This window comes from Vidua macroura, chromosome 3 (assembly GCF_024509145.1).
Source record: "Vidua macroura isolate BioBank_ID:100142 chromosome 3, ASM2450914v1, whole genome shotgun sequence".
NCBI lineage: Eukaryota > Metazoa > Chordata > Aves > Passeriformes > Viduidae > Vidua > Vidua macroura.
This window is the reverse complement of record NC_071573.1, coordinates 32,607,416-32,631,546: the sequence shown is the minus strand read 5'-3', so window position 1 is coordinate 32,631,546 and position 24,131 is coordinate 32,607,416. Positions and strand designations below refer to the sequence as shown.

Sequence of the window (24,131 nt, the reverse complement as noted above, 5' to 3'; positions counted from 1 at the left end):
TACAAAAACCAAGTTCGTTTTCAACCTGACTCTTACTGTGAATTTGAGTTCCAAGGATCAACACGATGGTCCAGCTGTAACATTAATAGTGATAATGGGGACATGTAATTCACCCAAGAATAATTTTCTAGGACACTTACGGCATTAAACACTTATTCAGTAACAAAAAAAGTAGCAGATAAGCCCAGGTAGAAAGCACTTCTGCCTGGTATCTGCAGCCACCACAATGCCAAGCATATCCTTCGCAAGTGGCATCACTCTCTGGCACTGCCAGGCTGGGTAGAATTAGTCAGGATTTTGTAGGTTTTTTCCTTTATCTGTGGAATGTCAGCTTCCTACATTACATGGCTGATGTGAGCAAAACAAAGGTCTGCCTGCCCTGGAAGGGAGCGCGATGGAGACATTCATTTCCCCAGAATAGGTAGTGTAACAAATCAATCCTGACTGCACTGATAAATTGAACTTCAAGCTTGGTGATACTGCTTTTCAGGTCTAATTCAGTGTAAGACACAGCAGGAAGGAAAGGCAAAGGCACTCGTTAGCATTTCATTCTGCTAGGAACTGCTCCCTGAGCAGGGAACGGAGAAAAAAAAATTTTTTTTGTCTTCTTTTTTACCACAGCATTGCAACAGTTTTAAAGGAAGGTGGCATGAGGTTCACAGGAATATGTGGGGGTGTATGTGCAGAGAGAGAGGTGCAAAGAACTTCTCAGAGATCACTGGCTTCTTGCCAAGACCCAAACCTTGGGAGGGGGTCATAACTTGAGCTCCTGGATGCCAACAAGAATGAAGCATTGCTTATGGGAAAAATCCAGTTCCCCCAGCAGTAGGAGGATTACAGAGCAGCCATGCTGTGGTATGCAAAGGGAGGAGGACTTCAGGAGGCTGAGGGGTCAAAGCTTATCTCTTAACAGAGCCTCAGGCTGAATACAGATCACTCCCCCGGGGAACTGCAGAAGTACTTATTTTCTAAATAAACAGCAAGTCCTGCTCTTGTGTCACATAGCAGCCATGACCCTGGGGACCTGATCTTTCTCCCCTTGGCACTGTAAATAATAACAAAGGGAATTTTTGCCCTTCAGTTTTCTGAATAATGATGAAAGCATCATTCCTCTGTATCACACTCTAGCTTTTCACCCTCTTCCACACTGAAGCACAGGTTTGCATTCAACCAGAGTCTAGCAGGACTAGCTTTAGGAGAAAAGTCTCCACAGTCTTCCAAGAAACATTGACCTGAACAGCTCACAGAGGAAATAAAAAAAGACTTTAGGTTTGTAAATTTTGAAATCCCATTGCCAGAATTGAGTCTCCTGGTGGGTTGTAGAACTGAGAGTGGGTGACTGAGGACTGGTTGACACTTGTATTTAGCAGTGGCTTTGACTCCATGTCCCCATATTGTCTCTTCACTCCCATCACTGCCCTGTACAAAGTGGGACACTTTGCACCCACTCTGCTCAGTGGACAGTTTTCAGGCACCATCTGCCCCTGGAAACAGGCTTTTCCTTCCACAAGCTCCAAAAGTTCTCATTTTTATGGTGCCAGTCCAATGACAACTTGCCCTTTAGAGGTCCATTTGTGGGTCATGGAGTTAGGATTACATGTACTGCTTAATAATCAAAACCAAAGCAACATCATTCATTCCACACAGATCATCTTGTGGTGTGATCAAAGTCTGCTGACACAGCTTGGACAGCTGTGATAGTGCAGTAGCCATTTGCATGAACAGAATACCTCTTAGCAAAGGATTCAATGTGCTTTTAGGTAAGGCAGAAGTCCTGGTGACCCCACTGTAAAACAGGTAAAAGGTGAGATGTGACCTCAGACAGAGAATTACACTGCAGTGTCTCAACAGCATTTAATTGATTACCCAGAAAGAAACACACAGATTGAGTATTTCTGCCTATCTCAAACCTGGGCCAGCTTGGTATCTCTAGGGTGGTCATCTCTAGCTGCCTAAGGGCAAGAGCCCATGATCTTGAGGTGATTTGCCTTGTGGTTACTTGTCCCCAGAGGACAGCTCTTCCCCTTTTTGCCTAAAACTGCCACAGCTCTTCACCGTAGCCACGACCTCTCCAGCTATGCTTGTCATTCCTGTAAGTCTTAGATCTTTTAGAGTCCTGTTAGGCTTGAGAGTAGAGCCTGTCCTGTTGCCATCTAGACAGAAGCCCTGACCATGCAGAATGCATGTGAGCAGTGCGGCTGACTGGTATCTGCTGTACCCCAACTGCACCCTCAACATGCGCACTATATCCAGGAAACATGAAATACTTCAGGTGTGTGTGTGTATTTGCAGCAATAAGCTCTAGCTGAAGACTCTGTTTGCAAAGGGTTGATTAGTTCCTTTCAATTTCATCTCAGCCTTATTGTTACAATATACCTCACCATCCATCTCTTCTTCCCACTCCAGACATTATTTGCTATTCTTGCACCTGCCTTTTTCAAAAAGGACTTTTATTAGCAATACTAGTCTCAAGCCACAGTCCCACTTTTCTTTCATTTCTGCTAGAGCAATACCACCCACTGCAAAGCTCAGCATCCCTGTAAATGCTGTGGTTACAAACGAATGCATCCTTCAGCAGCATTTCAGACCATTTTTTTCACAATGCACATTGTAAATGAGGAGTAATATATCTTCAGAATTGCCCAGAAAACATTATTCTGTTAGGAATATAAAAGCTTCACAGTGTCCGAGTAGGTACCCTTGCCAAAAACATTTTATTGTGAGCCAGATAATTCAGTTTGAATTGTACATGGTTTGGTATAATCATTCCAGTAAAAGATTCTTTACAATTCTGTAACAGCAAGTCACATGGCTCAATAAAGTTTATTGCTGCAAACGCTTAGTGATTCATGGCATGGATGAATTCTGTTTCTTTCCTGGATCAAGTAATCAATAGCAAAATAATCTCCCTGCAATTACATTGTTCTGCATTAAAGAGGTGTGAAGTAAATAAGTACAAAATCTGATAGAAAAAACAATGTGTACAACAGTAAAATGAACTGCAATTTGAAACTGGGTGTCCTGCACCAGTTTTGCACACAGCCTGTGGTGGAGCTACATCCAGCACACTCCCAGCCTTAAATGTGCAACAAACCCAGTTGGGACTGAGAGATTTCCCTCCCATCATGTCCAACACAGTCTGCTGTGAACACTCTGCACTCACACAGATCCCCCTGGACATTCCCACAGGTGCCAGGGACCATCCTTTCCAAAACATGCTGAGAAAAGCAGGACCTATGCTCCCTTAACCAACACTTTTGGTTCTTCGAACGCTGCTCCTGCACACAGTAAATCAGTGTTTATAACATCCCCTGCTGAGTTGAGTGCAAATTAAATCAGGCTAATTTAGTTTGCACCATCATGTTCAGCTGTGAATCACAAAAGGAAACAGGGACGTGCATTGAGAGGGAGCTGCTGATGGAGCCTCCTCAGGAGCCCGGCAGGACACGGAGCCTCTTTGGGAGCCCAGTGGGACATGGAGCCCTCGGCTGCTCCAGGGGGCCTGGGTATCCCTGCTCCCTCCAACCTGCTCTGATTCAGACACTGAACCCTGTGACTCCACAGCAGGTCGCTCCCAATAGATGATAGATATATCATCTGTAATAAACAAGTACCAACACAGCCATCTATTTATCTGGTTCTAACAGTTTTCTCATAAAAACTGGATGAAAATGATATTGCTTAGAAACAGACTGTTCTGGGAAATAAAGTGCATGCTGTTGTTTTTACTGCTTAATGCCTCCTGACTGGGAACACTTATATGCAAAGGAGTTCCTCTATAAATATGCTTATGCTATTGCTCAGGCCTCAGTGCAGTGGTAAGCACATCCCTGAGCTCAGTCATGCCCATGTTTACTTTCTTATCCACAGTCCACCTCATTCCTGAATCTTACATGCACTCTGAAAAAATATTTATGAGATTAAGCACCTAAAAAGTCACAAAAAGCCAGAGGGAAGGCTGCCTATGCAAGCTTAATATAACTCCTTCCTACAAAGGTATTAGAGTGTGATCTTTCATTATATGTTCATTCCCACTGGAGCTCTGTTTCATTTAGCACCCAGACTCAGACTAGGCTGTGCACTGTAAAAGAGCCTCAATTGAGCTGTCTGCAGGAATGCAAAAAAGGGAAAAAAAAGAAAAAAAATCAAAGCAGCAAACTGTAACAGTCACTTAGCGTGGAAATTTCCAGCCCAAATAAATGAATGGTAAGAAAGTGGAAAAGGATCCTACAGACAGATGCATCAAGTAACTCTCTCATGGAATTTGATGTGAATAGTCCCACTTATACCATGCTCTCTAATGCTGCTCACAGCCACCACGCACCTGAGTTGTACTATCTAATTAGCTACAACCTACATTTTCCTGCATACTTTAGAAGTACACACACACACACTCACCCTATACAAAATAAATATCCAAATATTTTATCAGAAAGCTTCTGTATCACCCTACTGAGAACATTAATTCCCTGCCAGTCTCTTAATATGGGATCAGTTTACTTTTCACTGTACTGTACTTTTCAATCTGCAGAGAAAACCCACTTTTCTTAAATAAATACACAATCAAGATACAACAAACAGCTGGAGGCTCAGCTCATCACTTGGTCAAATCAAATTAGGGCCACTTCAATAGGGCTATGTTAACTTGTAAAAGCAAAAGAGATGGTTTGAATACTTGCGATCACCTTTCCAAGTCAGGGCTAGGGAAGACTGTTCATTCATTCTGTGAGTCTCTGCCCCCTCTTTCTCAGAAGCCCACAGATTCCAGCTCTCTATCATGGGCCTAGAAGCTACAGAACGGGGATCCCTCTATCAGGTGACAAGTTACTCAGGACAGGGGCTTCTTCCCTCCCAGATTCAAGAGCCCCATCACCAAGCACAGCCTCTGGGCATTGCCACAATGTGTGCCTATAACAGCAGCATTACATTAGCATGAAGCAGGTGACCCCAACAACTCAGCCATGCTGCAGGGTGTCACACTGTGCACTTGTGGTAACTGGCATCCAATGGTCTCTCCTTAGTAGGGTTGTCTGAAGTGAAGTAGGACTCAAAATAAATATGTTAATTAGTAAAACTTGAGTTCACCAAATCTGTGGTTATCATGTTAAGTCTGCTTGAGGAAAAGATTTTTCATATGAAGTAAAAAGTTGAAACAAGGCAGCCTTCCTCGTCCTGGTACAGGTGTGGTTGTCTCTTCCTCTACAGCACTGCTTCAGGAATAAAGTGTCATCATCATCCACTGAAAATAATACGGAAAGGGGGTTGAAATAATCCATCCCTGTGAGAGCTCTGCCATACTCTCACCTGGACTGGACTACAGGGCATTGGAAATATTCTACCTCCAGAAGAAATAGAAGCCATAATAAAGCAGACTTAGAAGCCTGAGTCTCCTTGCTGTTTGTAACCTGCCCTGTAAGTGGTCAGTTAAAGATACCTTTTCTAAGGCTACAGAATAAAACATGCAGTGCCACATGCAGCAAAGGGGCCTGCATCTGACAGTCAGGGGATGGGCTTTACCTCAGATTCCCGGAGATATATCCCTTTGCCATCTTGTGTTAAGTTGCGAAAGGCCTCTGCAAAAGAAGTAAATAAGGAGTGTTAACCTGATAGCCAAGAGATCACCACAGCCAAGGCACTGTCTTGGGAAAAACCCCAAAGGCAGATCTTGTAGGCTGTTCTCAAGTGCATGTGAGCTTCTCTGTTCTGTCCCTGGGAGATCCCTAAAGGCTGGAACACTGGGAGCAACTGAATAAAGTCAGGCATGTTACTGTCTGCCCATCCATCTGTAAAACCTCAAAATGCTGGTGGGTCCCAACCTTACCCACTACAATTATGAGACATGTGCTAAGTGTCTGCAGCATGGTCTGAGTATCAGCTGTCTCATCATCAAACTGCAGTCCAAAGACATATTTCAAAGCTTTCTTCTTCCTGGCAAAGGTGTATTTCAAGGCTGTCTTCTTAATGAAAAACAAGTCGTTTTCGTCTGTAATTTGCCTACCTTTTCCTACAAGGCCAGTGCAAATGTGCAGAGAGCTTAATCACTCTGATATGTACAGCTTAGATGTCTGTAGGAAGGGACTGGCAGGGAGGTAAAGAGAGAGCTTAGCTTCCTCTGTATCTTTCCCTTGCTTTAAACTGATTACTCTTGCTTTATTCAGAAATCCAGTCCTGCAATTTTCCCACTTCCCACTGCCAGTGGGATCAGCATCAGAGGGGCCATGGCTCAGCTGGCAGCCCAGCTTGCCTGGCCAGACACAGAACACCAGCCTCACCTCCCATGATCTCCACTCGAAGCATGAAGCAAACAAAGCTCTCAAAACTGATCTGTAAGTCAGGGTCACCGTATCTGATTGCCATCAAATTACAGACTTCATTGCTGAGTGAAATGCCTACATAAAATGGGGGGGAAAAAAGGAACACAGAATGAGATGGCACAACTGAGTGGTCTTCATCCCTTCTCCAACAGCTTTGTTTTTCAAGCCTGGCCTAAAATAATCAAATATTAGCCAGCCTAAATGAGATCTCTACACAAAAATATCTTCTCCAAATTTAAAAGGGTTCAGGTCTGCTCCCCCATACTTACAGTCCTTCCAGAGTTGAAATAAAATACAAAGAGGCCTCTTTTGCTCATGGGATATGAGGGTAATAGCAGCAGCTGGGTTTAAGAGCAATATTCTCAAGAGGGTAGGAAAGGAGATGAAAAAGAAAATCCAGAGGAAGCTCATACAAAAAGCATCAGTCCCAATGTCAAGCAGCAGCAGCATTTGCAAGGAACAAAAGCATTCGCTATTCATGGTCTGGGATTTTAGTTTGCTTTAGCAGAGGTCTGCCTGGGTTTCTCACTATGCTTTCACTGACTCAGATGAACTGGGTGAACATGCACCAAAAAGATGAATTATATTTAAGGTGTAAACATGCAAAGGAAGCTACAAGACTGAACTCCAGCCCCCACACAACCCCCAGTAATAGCAGCAGAGCTCGGTCCGGTATTTGGACCCATATGGATCATCTTCCATTTCTAGACCAAGCCTCAGACACTGCATGTGAATTAGTGAAGTCTGGCACCAATATAGCCTCCATGCAAGTCCCACATTTCCAGGTTTGGTCCCTGAGCTGTCGTTTTCAGCAGAGGCAGCAATTTAATACGAGCTAGATCTGGCCTCCTGCATCCCCACAACCCCACAAAATCTTTTAAAATTCACTTAGCAACATACAGGAGGGGTTCAAAAATTGGTTCTGAAATAGTCAGACACTTCTGTTTCAGACAACTCTCAGTGTGAGACCACACTGAGAAAAGAGTGGGCAGCCCGTCCCATGGCAAAATAATTTTCAGATGCGTTTACCCAGCTAAAGAAGGAAGAAGAGATTGCCAAGGCCATGCAAACTATAATGTTTTCCACTCCTTCTGAGCTCTCCACACAGTTATCAAGATGTTTCCCAGCCCTGTGCTTTTTCTTCAGCTTTCATGAGCAAGAAGATGAGACTTGCCAAAATATGTTGTGGGCTCACCTGTCTCCTGTACAGCTGCATGCAGTTCCACAAGGTCAAGCTTTCCTGGTCTGTTGGTGTCTCTCTTCTGGAAAACTTCCTGTGGGGTGAGGGAGCACTTTTAAACAAACCAAACCACCCAAAACCCAACAGGTGACACCAAAGGGACTGTGAGCAGGGAGATATTGAAAGGGGGCTTAGAAATTACTGTCATACCAAATAGAAAAGCAGCCTTTTCCACAGGACTCTGAATTCCTGGATACTCAGTGTGCCAGTGGCATTCAGCTTAGTGGGAACATTAAGGTCAGAACATCTCAAACATTAGGAAGCACCCATTATATATATTAAAAAATGAAAAAAGAAAAAAAAAGCCAAACCAAAAACCCAAACAACCAAAAAACTTGCAGCCACTCTAACATCCATGCAATTATAATATGAGGATAATGATTTCTTAGCCCACGTGCCTATTTATGGACTTGATCCTCCTCCCACTAAAGTCAAAGAAAACCTGGCTGCTGATTTTAGAAGTGGTAGGAGTCAACCCTTTCCCAAACTAGCTCCAGTCTGTCACAGCTGAACTGTTATTATGGAGGGTGAGAAGTTCAATAAGCAAGGCCATGTCCTGGTGGTAAAGAAATCACAGTAACATCCAGTCTGGCCCAAGAAAAAATGCTCTGGTAAAGTACTGTATGAGTCAGAAGCATCACTCATGACAAGGATACATCCAGGAGTGCCAAGATACCCTGGCAGGAATCCAGACTGAAATTGAGGCGAAAACTCTGGAAATCTGGAGAGGAAAAAAAAAAAAATGTTTTGAGGAGTCAGTAGACATCTCTCAAAAAAATGGACTCTCACAAAATTCCCCCTTACTTGAGAGGGGTCAGGCCCCAAAGCCTTTGTGAAACTTTACACCCACTTGAGAAGATGTATCATTTATGATGATAAAAATATGAGGCAACAGGATGGATTCTACTAGTCTCAGAAAATCCAATATGAGCTCCCTGCAGGCATGTAATATAGAATGAAATATGGTACACTATCTCCAGCTGTTAGAGAAAATGGAAGGAAAAGGACATCCAAAGCTCTAATCCCAAACAGAATTTACTGCATGACCTTGAGAAAAGTCACTTGACCTGAAGAGCTTTGGGGAACAGCACTGCAGATTAATTGAAACCCTTGTACTAAGCATCTCTCCCTCTCTTTCTCAGACACGCTGCCAGCTCTGTTAATATAATTAAAAGTACAGGCACTGCTGAAAACATGATGCTGCCTTAAAGCTTAGCATTCCTGGTTCATATATAACTTACATGAAGAGTAACAGAAATAGGCTCTAATCTCACTGCAAATCATGATTACAGTTGGTCTGCACCTTCCACTGAGTAAGGGACAGAATCATAACTCACCAATCCCTTCTCTGCAGGAAGTCAAGATGCTTTAATAATTTTAATATTGTAATAGCCCTGTTTAGTAAATATGAACCAAGTACTGTAAAGATTTTAAAATAATTCTTAAAATTAATAATTTATTAAAAGTAAAGACTCCCTGTTCAATATTGTTTTCTCACAGATAAGACAGTGCCTGGTGGGTCAGTTTACAAAGACAGAAGAACTATCCTTGCCCACTTTTGTAGAAAAGAGAGTAATATCAAATTCAGTTTAAGTGAAAAAGGCATCACATCACTCTTTTGATCATCTTCTTTGTTGCCTGTAATAGCTGGACGGATCATTTTCTATGTTGCATATTGATTGTTACCACTGAAGAAACCAGGAAAAAAATCTGGATTCATCATTATATCTGTAATTTCATTGTCATTGTTCAGAGAGAACAGCCACTGCAATGCCTCACTGCTGCCCAGGTAGTGTTATTTGTTACCAAGGTCTAAATTATAAGCCTGTGGAGTGCTTTGGGCTGCCCCCAGCAGAGTGGATGTCACACATGAGAGAGACAAGCTCAGGGCTCACCTGGCTCTCACAAGCATGGGTTACAGAGGCCACCTGCACCTCATCCTGTCCCCCAAACACAGAGAAAGGGGCAGCCCTATGCATGCACAGCAGGGAAGAGTAAATAGCAACACCAGCATGGAGCAAGCACATGAAAGTCAAGGCAAGACCCTCCTCCACCACACCAATTCCTACAGACCAGTCTTTCCACATCTTCTAGTTTGGTGCTGCTGAAACTGAGGCAGTGGCACAGGCTGAAATGAGATACAGTTTCAGAATCAAAGCTGAGGTCAAGCTAGGTTTGGAGGCCAAATTAAGACTCTGCATCCATGCTTGCTCTCCTCCCTCATTATTTCAGTTGTTGAAATTCAAACTAGATTAGCTCTGCTTATAACATTTCTGCCATATTGATTCACACCCCAGCAAATCCTTTTGCTCTGGAAATCTAACATGGCATCAAAAGAGTCAGTTCAGTCAGACTGAAGCCAGTTTCTCTTCCCAGAATTCAAGAAATGGATACAGGAGCTGAGGCTTTTCTCTGAGAGGGTTTATTTTACAGAAACATTATTTCTCAGCACTTACTTCTCCAAGATATATTATTCAAGATCCTCTGGAGCTGAACAGCATTTATTTCAGGATTCTGTGATATAGGAGAGAATTTTAGGGTTTTTTTTCCTAAGTATTAAATCACTTTTCTCCCTCTTTTGTTTTCCCAGCATGCCCCATCTTCATTCTCTGCTTTTCTGGCCCCACTCCAGCCACTGTGAAAATCGATAGAAAAGACTCCCTTTGAATATGACAAGATTCTGAGCCTGTAAGGGCTGCAATGTGCTCGAGGCTAAGTTCTCAGGGCTCCACACAGATCAGTGCAGTAGGGCAAATTTCTACTAAGTGAAGATACAGGCCTTTCAGCCCTGGTGCCATCTGTCCCATCAAGCACACTGTCAAGGGATCTGCTTCAAACATTCCCCTTTTATCATTTACAAACAAACAAACCAAAAAAAAAAAGGAAACTTTGGAATACTTCTACCTAAACTTTTCAAAGCAGAGACTCCATCCCACCCTTGTCATACTAAAGTTTATAAATCTTTTAGCAGCTGTGACAATGGTTTGTTTGGAGGATTTTTTTAAATGTCACTCTTCAAAAATAAAAGCCTGCTTTCAGATCACGGAGACATGCCAGGGTAAAGCCTTCAGAAATGGCAGTATCTGTCTTTGCCTCTGTGTGTACTTGGATGTCCTGACAGCAAAGGACCAGCAACTCACAGTATGTGGCAATTTCTAGCACATCAAAGCCACACCATTCTCAAAACCAAAATCTTAAACAAGGGGCAAAAAGAGAAAGCATTCCTTGTTTTTAGTAACAGCTTCCTTCAAAATATTCCTATTAAAAGGGCAGATTTGTTTTTGTGAAATTGTGTTTGCCAAATACAGGGTATGATGCTAAATAAATGCAGTGACCTTTTCTGAAAGGTGAAACGCTTGCATCCCTCACCACAGTCAGTGGGATCCCTGATGGTCAGCTCCACCCCAAATCAGGCCTGAGAAATCACTAAAAATAATCTTTCACAGTAAGGATCATATTTCAGTGGGAAAATTAGGGGGGAAAGATGATGGGACACCCAATATCTATTTCACACCTCAAAACAGGTTAGTTGCCATCCAACTGTGATGAAGTAAGTGTGAGACAAGGTCCAATATTTCAGGGTGTTCTCTAACAGATAGCTTTCCCCAGTGAATGCCCCAAAGGGTAGGATGGATCCACATAGACCATCACTTTGTCCCCAATACAGGCAATAGGAATGAATGTTTAAGGAGAGCATGTGAGCCTGGTCAGCTTCTGTAGTCCATTCGGCTGTTTCCCTGTTGGAAAAGTGATCTTAGAGGATACTGCTCAGTCCTTTAGCATTTGTTTGTGGACTTTCTGCCCATCAGTTTGCTAATGCCTTTGGAGCCTCTTGATACTGTCACATTCACATTAAATTCCAGGCATTGACACCCTGTTGTGCAGAGAAGTGTGCCTGTCTCAGTGCTATAACATTGCTAAACTTCACAGGCAAGTTTGCTGCGTGGAGTCATCACTGTACATAGAGTCCAACCTCCTCTCCATAGTCCCTCTCTGCTCCCCACACATCCACAGACCTCCCTTGAACATCCACAGACCTCCCTTGAACATCCAGATGCCTTTCACAGAGCTACACAATAGCTCTGAAGGAGTTTACTCATGCAAGCACTTACCTGTTCAAAATGCTTTGTGAAGAAATCCTCCCAAATCTTGCCTTCATACCTATCAACAATTTCCTTTAAGGTATCAAAAAATCCATTAACTTGCAGAAGAAAAATATTGTCAACCAAATGATTAAAGATGCTTTCCCAGCATGGCATTCCATTCCTTGTCCCTTCCACCGTCTGCCCACCACTGCAATCAGTGTTACACCACTAATACATCCCACTGCTAAGATACCTCCCTACATCACAGAACTGCTATTTCTTGGAGAGAAATACTCAGATAACATTTAGTGGGGAGAAACATTCCTCTCACTCCACCCCAAACTGTGCAAAGCATGGGGCTCCCTATGTGCCAAGAAGAGGGAAGGGTCTCTGTTCTCCTTTGTACAGTCCAACAGAGGAGATGAAAGCAGGAAAGGCCCTGTTTATGCCAGGGGAACAGACTATACCATAAATTCCCTAGCACAAGCTGCAGATGTGCATGCACTGCCACTGAGACCAGTTATTTTGAAAATAAACTTTAGGCAATTGCATGGGAATAGTAGAGCTAAAGTCCCATAATGTCATCAAAATGTTTAAAGCCTGAAAGGGATGGGGAGAAGTGCAAGAATGGACCATGAGTCTCCAAAAAGCCAATGAACAGGAAAGACTGTCGAGCAAGCAAAATGGTGTCATTAAAAGAAGTTTACAAAAGGGCAACTAAGCTGTCTAAAGTTTTGCCTGTCCTCAACATTTGATTGCATCTGTCCCCTTAGTCCAAAGGATTCTGTCTGTAAACCCAAGCTGTGCTTTCAAGTGCTGCAACACAAGCATTGACATTTTCACTCAGCCTCTCCTCTAGGGCAGAGCAACAGAGGAGAACATTCAGAACTGCAGATTGAACCACAGAACCCCCCACTCCCCTCACCTTAGAGAGGGTGAAGCTCGTGTTCCCGCCCATTTCCCTGGAGATTTAAAAAAGCAGACACATTAAGGACAGACCTCGGAGCTGTGTGTTTGTCTCACCACAGGTGTCATTCCTCTTCCCCGGATGGGGCCCCAACCTGCTCTTGCTGTGTGTTTTATTCTCTGGTGTTACAGCTGCAGTAAGGCAAAGCCTCATATCCATACAGGACCCCAAAAACTGCTGGCATTTGAAGTAGCCAAAGCACCCATTTCTGTACAAGCAACCATCCTAGCATTGTCAGCAGGAAGTTCCTGGCAAACTAATGGAGCTAAAAACCTAAGGAGCTTTTATCCTTCTCACAGTCTCAAACAGGAGCACACTGCAAGGATTGTGTTGGCCTATCTCAGCCATTTTTGAAAGGATAAGGCCAAAACCAGTGCTTCAACCACTGAGAATACTATGGCAGGAGAAATCCAGAGCCAGCTTCTCTGAAAGAGATTGTGCTGCTTTTTGCAGAGTTAAGTCTTTATGCTGCCCCCATTAGACTAGAAAGACCAGACTTTCCCAGGGAATTAGGTGCTGGCAGAGGGGCAGCAGCATCTCACCGGAGAATGTGCTTCCTGGAGAAGACCCGCAGGATGAACTCAGACTCTTGCTGAGGCTCCAGGGTGGATGGGACAATCACGTAGACACAAGGCTCCAGATGGAAGTCATGAGTCACTTCCCGCTCATCAAGGAAAACCTGGTGCTTGTTCACAGGCTGATGTCGGGTGAAGAAACGTGGGGGCAGCTTTCTGTTGCTCTCCTGGTACTGTTCAGGGAAGAAAGGTAAGAGAATTGTGTTCTGCCCCAGCTGAACACATGGACAAAAGGTGTGGAGGATTCACAGGCAGGGCACAGCCAACCTGCCTTCACATCTCAGCCTGTTTTACAGCACAAGCAGGTAACGGAGCCCAAAGGACTCAGTCTCTTGCCAGGATATCGTGGTTCTTATTATGCAGCACCCTTGCCCAATACTAATATGACAAAAGATGGTGCTTCCTGCAACTTACAAAAAAAACTAACACTACTTGTAAGGAACAGCAGCAAGAACTGGGGATGAGAAGCTGTTCCTGTCAATGTGGCTTCTGCAAAAGTTTGCCATATGGGCCAAAATGGCTGCAGGCAGAAACTGCTCTAGAGACTGCCCTTCACTAGCCAGAACACCTCTTTTCCCAAAGGGACCATGTACTTTTTCCCCAGCTTGTCCTTTGCAGAAGGGATCTGGTAGCAGAGGATTTTTCAGAACACCTGTGATCTGAGCATACTGCATAAGCAACCTAAGCCCTCGTCCTGACTTCATGCAAGTGTCCTTGATCTGTCTGGCACTCTTTGCTCTGCAGGCCCTTTTCCACCACAGGATGATGGATAAAGTGTTGATCCAGGCAACATGAAACTAATTTTAATGCCACTGAGTGCCCAGTACACAAGCCCAATAAATAATCCTGCTAGCTAAAACTACTATCACCTTCTGATCTTGGCTGTTCCTCAAAACATTTAGTCATTTTACTCTGCAGCCTCATGGGGAGATGCTATTGCTCTTCCTTTGCCAGTTTTTTTTTTTTACTAATAGGGCAATCTTTCTTATGAAGGGTTCAGGGTTACTCTTCCTCATGCCCCTTATGTTAAATTCAAAGTTTTTATATTCCAGTCAATACTCTCTTGACAGCAGTTCCAATACCTTAGATGCACTCAGCTTGCCATCTCTCTGCATTGATCTTGGCAACCACTACAAACCTGAAATTGAAGTCCTGGCTGCCACCATTCCCACTCAGGTGTGGCAGAGCACTGTACTAGGGTCACACTCAGACCCCCTCTGCTAGAAAGTTTACCTTGAAGGTAACCCTGATAGTGCCCAAGATACTCAAGTCAGGAAGGAGTGGCATCTTTTACCATGCTGAGTCTACAATAACTTGGAGCACAATTGTGCTACCCAAACTAGTTTTTTGCCAGCCCAAGTTCTCATTTAAGAGGTATACTCTCATTTGAGTAGTAACAGAGTGGAAGATACGCCCTTTAAAGACAATAGGAGCTAAATCTTTCCCTGTTTTAAATAGCCCTCTGAGGTCACGGCCAAAATCAGGACTTAATCAGGATTTGAGTTCCAAGGCCCTTTCTCAGGTCCCAAAGGGACCTTTATCTCTTGGATAAAGAAAATGCTAGAAATGGAGCTGACCTGAAGAAGGTGAAAACACCTGTACCATCAGACAGCTCCCTAGGAGATCCTTGACTCGCATAGGGCACAGGCTCTTTTCCCACCTCATGCCAAGATTGGAAGGCAGCAGAAAGGCAGCTCTGACTCCCATGACACAGCCAAGAATTGGGGCACCATCCCATAACAGCAGCAAGGCTGAAGTGCTCATCAGGTAAAGGCTGATGCTACTTCTAATACCTTTGAAGACCCAGGACAGAAGCTGAACAACTAATGCCCACTCTCAAGGCCAATGAGGTGTCCTGATATGGCTGCTTTTCAGTAGAGTCAGAGGATGGTTCTGCATTAGTAGTGCCTTGCTGCGGTGCCTTGCTGAATTCAAATACTGTCACACGTTGTCAGCCAAAGAACAAAGGCAAACACACCACATTCAGCATTGTCTTAACAGCTGTGCCAGCCCAGGTCCCCAGACAACAGCCAGCAGTGGTGACAAGGGACTCACCTGTAGGCCCACCTGTAGGAAGAAAAGAAACAACATCTGTCAGTCAGGACCTCTGTGCCTCACCAAACACAGCCAAATCATTCCTGAGAAGCAGAGCAGCTAGAAACATCTATATGAGGTCTTTGCCTTCAGAAACCTCAGTCCCTCCACCCAAAAACCCTTCCCCACAGTCACCTCTCCATAACTGTGCAAGCTTACAGCAGCAACAAGACCTGTGGCTTTGTTCAAGGGAGAAGAGTGGCCCTCAAGGTACTCAGATAAGCAGAGAATTGAAGGTAGGAAACTCTCACTGCTAGTGATATTCACTCACCTCTGGATACATGGGGAGCTAGCAGTATGCACACATGAGCAGCTGCCACATCATACTAGGAGCACTTTTTAGGCACAATTTTACCATGGTTGGAAATAACCTGAGGGCAGAGCTCTTCCTACCCCGAAGTAAGGGGACTCCTGGCACCCTCTTCCAGCTATTGCACATTCCTTCAGAGGCAGCAAAATAAATCCCAATGTGCTTTGAAGCAAAAGGCACTTCTCACTGCTCTGCAGGGTGACACATGGTGGAGAGGCAGCAAATGGGGCACAGAGCCCAAGGGAGCCTAGCCCTGATGTGTGAGGATACTGGGCACAGGCAGGAGGAAAGAGCAGAGATCACCCTACACACAACAAAAACTCTTGGCCTGCAGAGCACTACAATCTACAGGGGCTGGAAGTTCTCCTGTTTGATGAGAGCAAGAAAAGCAAAGCAATTCTTTGCACCTTATAGAGTAAAAATCCAATGAAAAGGTGAGGGGCTTGGTTCCGGTGTTTGGTGCTGTGTTTCTGCATGAGGGATATAACCACACTGCACATACTTCGGCTTTTCTTACTGTCTTCAACTGGCAATACATTCAGCCAGTACTGAGGGTTCATCCAAAAGTTGCCTAAGTAAAACAAGAAAAACATTTTGATGTAATTTTCCATTACAAAATTGATTGCCAGCTTCCCACAAGATGCCTGGCATTGGATTGAATAGGTCACAGGTTGTCTGGATCTCCACACCCCACAGGAATTTGATTTTAAGGTGCAGTTTACAAGTTTAGCAGTGCAACTACTATCTAAGACAGGAGAAAACACCCAGGAACAAGGAACTATACTTCTAGTTACATGCAATTACACGCTCATTTTGTTTATAAATGTATCACTATTCCTCTCTCATCCCTGGTGTATAGGCTAGCTGACTTTATACTCCACCTGCTCTGCTTCCAGAAGACCTGAGCCTCTGACTATTTTATTCACTTTACTTAAAACACACTCCCTGGAGCTGCTGAGGATGCAAATTTTAACACACAAGTTTAATGCCCTAGAACAGATCAGTACTGGCAATTGATCCTGGGATCCTAAAGCTTATTTCATGCTATAATCAGCCTACTGCCCTATGTTTGCAAGCAGTGCATCTTCTCTGACAGCAGAAGCCGGTCAAAGTTCTTCAGCTGCTTATTTCTGATGTTTGTGTGGAGGCTTAAACAGGAAGGGCATGTTTCTGTTGTCAATTTTATGTTAAGAGGCTATAAGGAGCTAGTTACTGAGTCAGCAGAGTTATCCAAAAGAGCACCCCTCACCGTTACAGAATCCCAAACTTCCTCCTGCTGTACTTCCTTTAACCCATCTCCCACTCTTCAAGGAGTACATCCACTTTTTCCCATCTTCCTGGCTCATCAGGTCTGGAGTTAATTTACAGATCACCAGATCTACAAAATGAATCTTAAAATCTCGCAGAGACATCCTGGGAAAAGAGTACCGAGAGACATCTTGTCAGCAGTTTAGTTTAGCCCATATGGCTCATAAAACGAAAAGGGAGCAGGGAACTTCGAAGCTGCACCATTCTGTGTTACATATGGTAATGCTCATATTTTATTAGGCAGTAAAGAAGAGAACGTCTGCTTCTACAGCAGCATCTAGGAGTAGCTAATGCACGACTACAACTTCAGCAAAGGATAGCAGAAACAAAGAATAAAACAATCTTGCCAGCAAAGGGAGTGCAGTGAAATTACAGGGGCGGCAACATTGCCACCTCGTGGCAAAAGCTGTGGAGAAACCGCAGACAAACAAGCAAACAAGAACTTCCCGAAGCTATGGTAAAAAAAAAAAAAAAAAAAAAAAAAAAGGCAGGACAAAAGCTCCTGGAGCTGCCCTTTACCTCCAGCAGTTCCAGGAGACCTAGCAATGCTCTGCTTCTCCCTCACTCCTGCATTGAAGAATAGTGCATTCCATGTCAGCACAGCCACTCCTCGTCACAGCATCAAGCTGAGAGGAGCACGGGCTGCTCTAAAGCTCATTACCTATGCCTATGCCTTGGCCTAAGTGGCAATGTGCTGCTTCAGCTCCAGATGCAGCCCCAGGGCTACTGCCAGAGAGGAGAGAAGAAAGACTGTGTCATTACCAGAATTCTCCATCATCCTTCTTTTTCCTCAGCAAAATCTTCTCCTTTGGGCTCAGCAGCTCCCACTTGTAAGAGCTAAGGGGAAAAACATGAGGTGACTAACCAAATGTGGCCACAAATTCAAGGCAGAGGACAAAACTTTCCTCTATAAAAAGAGGCCAAATCCTATTTCTACATATCTCCATGCTTATCCCCCACTATGCCTTCAGCCACACAAGACTCTCCACCCTGGGTCCCATGAGATGTAGCTAAATGGGTCCAGTTTTCTGCAGTAGAAGCCAGAAATGTTCCATTTCCATCAGCCACTCCCTTCACTTGAACACACAGCTTCCAAGTACTTAAAATACAAAAATCTAGACCTGCTTTGTTGGCTAATTTTCTGTTAAAGAAGACATAATAAGAAGAGTGTTTGGCATAATGAATGAATGACTAGGCCAGCACAAGAGGCAGCTGGGAGTCATTTCAAAGGCAGGCCTGCAGTATGCTGCTCATTATGCTCTTCAGCAGAACAGCTGGTGTGTTGTCATTATGTGACAGACATGCATCAGAGAAGTTACTGCTCTGCAGACAAGGTGAAAGCCATTCACATTCCCAATGACCTCTCTACTCTTCCTCCCTTTCTATGCCCTGAGCCTCAGCAAACAGCCTGTGCAGGGAATGAAGTGAAACTTGGAAGCAAGAAACATGCTCCACTTCAAAGAGGAACAGGACAAAAGTTTACAGTGGCCCATGGTCTAGAATGCAAACCACTGTCTTTCATGGGTCCCAATTAAAAAAAAAAAAACAAGTAGATGCAAATATGGAGCCCATTTACCTCTGCTAGTTGCTTCCTCTGATCTCATGCCCAACTATATTTCTCCAAGCAGCCAGGACAGAGGACTCCTTCCTAGTTACCCAATTCCAACACCTTGCAGCCTGTGGTTGATTTTTCCTGGGCCCCCCCATGATAAACAACTGTGTCCTGAAACATGGGGTTTTTTTTTAGAGCCTCCTGCACAGCTATCTGTCCCTTTGCATGCTCTCCACATTGCAGCAAGATGGTCAGCGTCTCATGTTCATATTATGTTTCCTCTGGCATTAGTAAAAGGAGAAGTAGAACTGATCTGATTGAGGCTGCATGTGTGAAGTGAGGCTAGCTACAGCAGCACTGTCTGCTGGAGACATAGGAGACATATAAATTTATGGAGTCAATGCTTTGACACCAGAAGGTCTGTGCAAGTGTTATCTTACTGCTGCCCTCAACATTAATTCATGCCTGAAGATGGCAGCATCTTTCCTCCAAGAAACCTTTCCTTTGCTCAGTGTCACACCTTTCCTATTGTAACTCACCTGTCACTCCAGTCTCCTTTCCACTCAATTTTTCCCCATGGATTTCTCAGTCTCACTAGGTTTTCTGGTCCATATTGACAGGTCACCTGCAGAAAACAGTAACATTGTGCTTACCAAGGTCTCAGCAGTTCTCATCTGGTTTATATCATTGTACTATGTCAGATATTAACAACAATTTTGTTTGTTCTCATAGATGCCAGCAAGTATGATGATAAAAATCTTTGAACGTGCAACTCTAAATGCCAGCAACAAAGAGATTAAGGTGCTTCATCTTACATTCTAAACTGACACCAGAGACATGATAGAATTCCTAATCTAAAGGCTTGACTGTAAATTCCCCTTCCTTTCCAACACCTGCTCATTTTGTACTCATGTGAAAACCAAGTCCTACCCCAGTGCAGTGGCACAATGCAGCCCCCCATGGGTGACCACACAGATTAATGCTTCCTGAATTGGGATGCCATGGTGGGAGGAGAGGCCAATAGGGGCTTTGCCGACAGCACACAGCAGAACAGCTGACTTCATACTGTTTCCACATGCTCGGTCAGTCCCTTAAGGCTGCCTGGCTGTTCATGTCATCAGAGGAGCCAGACTGATAGACACATTGTTGAAAAATTCCACACATAAACTCCTCCTGCGGGAGACACAGATATGCCTCATTCAGCTCATCTCTCCTGCCCTTCCTAGTACCTCTTGCTACAGGTACTGAACATGCTTTCACCAAAATGTCCAAAGCCCCACACAGTCTTTGCCATCCTTGTCAACCTCTTCTTGAGGCTGGACAAGATAGTCAGTCATCCACCAATTCAGGAGGAAGAAGCTCCAACCCTTTGGGATGTATTTTTTCAAGTCACTTACCTCTAGACAAATATCCTAAGGGGACTCCCAGCAATTGTTCTGCACATTAGTGGGGTCCCCCTGCACTGTCTACACAGGAGCACAGGTCAGTTCCCTTACTCCACAACCCTGACCCACATTTCTATCTGCAGTTTTTCATATTTTGGCCTTTACATCCTTACTTCTCTATGGCACCTCCACTGGTTTCAGAGGAAGGCTTTTTACCCTAGATAAAAAGCACATCCCCCCAGCAGCCCCAAAGGCCAGTCCTTTCATTCTTAATAGCTAAGATGAATTTCTAGGTGGTGGTCTCAGCATAGCTCCATGAATCATTCCCACCCTTAAAGATACACTGATCCACAATGATCACCCTTTACATCAAGGCCTCCAAATTAAAATGGACACACTTAAAATGTGAATCTTAACAAAGCCCACAGTCTCTTCTAGCCTTAGACTAAGAAAAGAGTATTGTGGAGGAGATATTATAGTTGCTCTAATCAATGGTTGAACCTATGAATGCAATAAAAATTGCTAATATCCAAATTAACCTGGACCCAGGACATTTGGGCTGGTCTTACCTTTCTAATACCAGTTACTGTGTAGGCATGGCCAGCAACAAGCCCATTCTTCAGGACCTTTGTTGTCTGTATACAAGAAAGAGAAACAGAAGGAAAATAAACCTTTTATTCTATCCCTACTCATACAGCAGACTTATACCAATAGCAGAGACTTGTACTTGTGTAAGCAATGACTTTCAAAGTAACAGGAGAACTGAAAATAAATAAATAAATGGAACCTCCTAAGAGCCAGATTTTTCAGTATGCTTGGAATTGGAAGGTTGATTGTTAATGGCCCTTCCTGAATTGTGGGTCTTCAGCTAGAGACCATGTCACTTTAAGGAAGTCCAGGAGGTTAGGTTTTGATTTTCAGAAAAGTAGTTTTCCAACAGCTGAGGTGGTAGCATAAAGCTTGGAAGCCAAGACTTTAATTCATATTCTGAACAACCCATGTCTCTACCTTAGCTATAACTTTATTCTATATGTGTCTGTACCTCACTGCACCATCTGTAAAAATGGAAAGTTTATGTAATAAAATTGGGAAAATGCAGCAGATCCCTATTTAATAGAATTTCTTTGATAGATAAACCAGTTCCTAAACATAACAACAGGGAGCTGAGAGCATCAGGGAATCAATCCATGAGCAAAGTTTAACATGAAGAATGTGACTTTTACAGAAAGCCACGTGTGGCAGCTTTGATACATTTTGAGTCACAATGACCAGCTGAGCAGAGGGAAATGGGCCTGGAAAAGTTTTTGGTTGTAAAGGCATTTGATGTCACTCCAAGCCTCACCCCTAAACGTGTCTGACAGCCCATGAGAGATCTGCTGTAGGTGGCTCTTGTCAATATATCCCACAGATCAGGAGGAGCTTCTGCAAGCTTGATCCTCGTATTGACACCTCCTGTAAAATCCACCAAGGCTTCTGAAACTTGCCCAATCTGCAGATCTTCATAGGAGCCATAGAGTCTAGCAAAAAAAAAAAAAAAAAAATCAATATATTCTTTGGGTTATCATCACAGATGACAGGTTGAGAACAGGTTGCCAATGAAAACATAAAAGAAAGTGTGCAAAAAGCAAAAGGAAGGCTGTAACTCATTTTTTATTTTATGGGGATTTCTGGCATTTGGGAAGAGGAGAATCTACAAAATTGCCTCCAAGATTGGCCATAGTCTGAAAGGGACTCTTCATTAGCTGTCATCCCTGACTGCACTGTAATGAGAACATGCCCATCACAACTCTTTGATAACTCTACCTTAGAGAATGTTGCCTGAATTTATCACCAGGCACTGTGCTGTATCTAAGATATAGTACCTTGAGAAACACTGTCCTGAGAGCTCAGTCTCTAATCTGATTTTCTTTATCATTCCAGTGCAACTTGGCCTAGTCTTTTCATTCTAACACTAACACCAAATGAAAATAACTGAACATTCTCACCTTTGTGTGATCTTTCTCTCAATGTTAACTAGAGTATTTTTCCCTGCTCTGCAAAGATTATTTCAGCCAAATATTAACAAACTCCATCAGTTAGGCCTTGCTGCTTTCGTCTTTGTGCTGATAGACACCCTGGAGAGAAGCCACTGTTCTCCCCATGCCATGTGACTTGAGACATGCCTCAGCTTCAGGGACCTGAGAGCAAAAGCATCTACCAAAACAAAGTGCAATGTTTCAGCAGACCTCCAAAATGAAAATTCTTGGAGGTTTCTCACACTGATAATACATTAAAGGAGGCTTTGGAAATCATTCACATTTGAAAATGTCTATCTATGGTGTTCCACTCTGTGATATTTACAAGGAAGGCATCAGCCTTAGCCAATACACTGCAAACAATGATAACACTCAGAGGACAATCCCCCACAATAGGGCTGTTTTCTCACCTAAACCCTTGGATTTAAACTGAAGGGCCTGGTTTGATATCAGCTACTGCAATGGCAGCTTTTTTTTTTTTTTTTTTGTGTAATAATAGATAGATGAGAGCCATCTACTACACTCCAAATGTAGCAAGGCCTAGGAAATGCATTTATAAGCAAGAACAAACTGCGTAGGCACCAACCAACATATTTTAGAGAGACTATTTGCATAACTTGAAATGAGTCACTTACTTAGCATATGCCTTCTCCAGAAGGGCTCCCCAAAACACGTTCTTATAGACTGAGGAAACAAAGAGCAGCTCCCCAGCCTCATTCACGGGCAGCTGATCATCAACCACCACGTCAATCCATTCCCCGAAGTGCCAGAACTGTCAGGGGAAAGGAATGAGCTGATGTTTCCCTTGGAAGGGACCTCCCCTTGAAACAACAGGAAAGGCAAGATAGCCTAGCTGTGGGTACAGAACAAGCGGCTGTGGGTCAGTGGGATGTGCTGACTCACCCACAGAGCCAGTTCCTCAACCCCACCCAGCCAGAGGAGAAAACAAAGCATTTATCAGGTGTAAAACGAGCAAGCAGGGAAATTAGCCACAGGTGGACTTCTGGGGAAGGAATTCCTAACTGCAGAGTAGCAGAGTTGTACCAAGAGGTGGGCAAAGGGGTAGAATATTGGAGCTGATGTGCTCAGGTCCTGCTGACTGTTGCCACTCTTGAAAAAGAGTTTTGTTTGCATTAAAATATGGGTAGGACATGGCTGGAGAGAGCAGCCAAGCAGAGGTGTTTCCTCAGTGGCTTGCAGTTGATTCACTGCCTGCATTACTTTGTGGGAGGGGTGATGGGCTCCTCTCCAGGCTGGGATATCCTCTGGCCACTTGCCCCTGACCAAAGGGAACCACGTACAAATTATCTAAGGGTGTGACACAAAAGACAGCAGAGGATATCTGAGGATCTCCTGCAATCTGGGGGAGCAGCTGTACCCGGAAGTGGAAAATGCCCGCATATTTCCTCTCAAAGCTCTGGTTTTGTGGCACAACTGCAGCCAAGATGTCCTGGTGGAATGTCAGGGCTCCCAGGGCCGCCAGGAACCAGCAGTTCTCTGCGCCAAGACAAACAGACACATGCAGTTGGCTGAAAAGTGAGAGCTCTCAGCCAAGTTCAGCAATGCCACCAAGATCCCAGCAGAAGAGCTGTTGTGCTGATATCTTTACAATTATAACAAATCATACACACAAAATTATATGATCCAGACATGTTCTTTACTTAGCCAAACCATGATGGGTTTATAATTGTTATCTCATGATCTTTTCATTTGGGTGCTGTTTGGTTAAATAAGAAATTTAGCAAGCAATAACTGTCAACAGAAACATTCTGTGTTTTACCGACACTGTGTGGGGTTTTTTCTGTTCTCTATAAAAGCACACTATTGAAAAAAAAAAAACTTTTCCATTTTTCTTTGAAAACATTAGCTTTTCAGAAAAGAAAATAATTTCCAGTAGATCTTACATGCGATACTGTACTTAACAAACTTTGGTTTTAAGGACATAAAGCACTCAAAAACTAATTTAGTCCCACCTCTACCTGTTTTTCAGACGGCAGTATAGTCTTTTTAGACAACACAAGCTTAAAATTATTTTTCTAACAGCAAGGCTGAGAAGAGAACAAATAGGTACAAATACAGGTCCAAATATAAGGCCCTTCTGTGGTCTCTCTTCAATTGTCAAGCAGCAACACCACAGACCAGTAAGAGCACAGGAACACTTCCTATTAGCATGGGCAGAAACAACACACAGTGGTGATTTCAGCTTGTGGAGACTCCTCTCATGCCTCAAATCCCACCTCAAAGCTTGCCAGCTTATTTACTGAGCCTATGCCAGTAAATGATTGC

The 24,131-nt window shown here is 43.7% G+C and overlaps 1 protein-coding gene across 1 annotated transcript in view; it reads right to left on the bottom strand.

The window, feature by feature from the left end:
* Positions 1-2,609: 2,609 nt before the first annotated feature.
* CAPN14 (calpain 14) overlaps positions 2,610-24,131 on the bottom strand; it is a 31,908-nt gene continuing 10,386 nt past the window's right edge. The window contains exons 5-22 of the mRNA XM_053972487.1: positions 23,224-23,342; positions 22,481-22,617; positions 21,173-21,347; positions 20,400-20,465; positions 18,985-19,070; positions 17,656-17,730; positions 16,835-16,998; positions 15,981-16,156; positions 13,149-13,354; positions 12,565-12,601; positions 11,667-11,729; positions 10,011-10,068; positions 8,211-8,275; positions 7,705-7,773; positions 7,510-7,588; positions 6,273-6,389; positions 5,518-5,573; positions 2,610-5,239 (exon numbers count right to left, since the gene is read on the bottom strand). Coding sequence (XP_053828462.1) covers positions 5,213-5,239; positions 5,518-5,573; positions 6,273-6,389; positions 7,510-7,588; positions 7,705-7,773; positions 8,211-8,275; positions 10,011-10,068; positions 11,667-11,729; positions 12,565-12,601; positions 13,149-13,354; positions 15,981-16,156; positions 16,835-16,998; positions 17,656-17,730; positions 18,985-19,070; positions 20,400-20,465; positions 21,173-21,347; positions 22,481-22,617; positions 23,224-23,342 — 1,775 coding nt within the window. The 3' untranslated portion in view covers positions 2,610-5,212. The remainder of the gene's footprint in view (positions 5,240-5,517; positions 5,574-6,272; positions 6,390-7,509; positions 7,589-7,704; positions 7,774-8,210; positions 8,276-10,010; positions 10,069-11,666; positions 11,730-12,564; positions 12,602-13,148; positions 13,355-15,980; positions 16,157-16,834; positions 16,999-17,655; positions 17,731-18,984; positions 19,071-20,399; positions 20,466-21,172; positions 21,348-22,480; positions 22,618-23,223; positions 23,343-24,131) is intronic.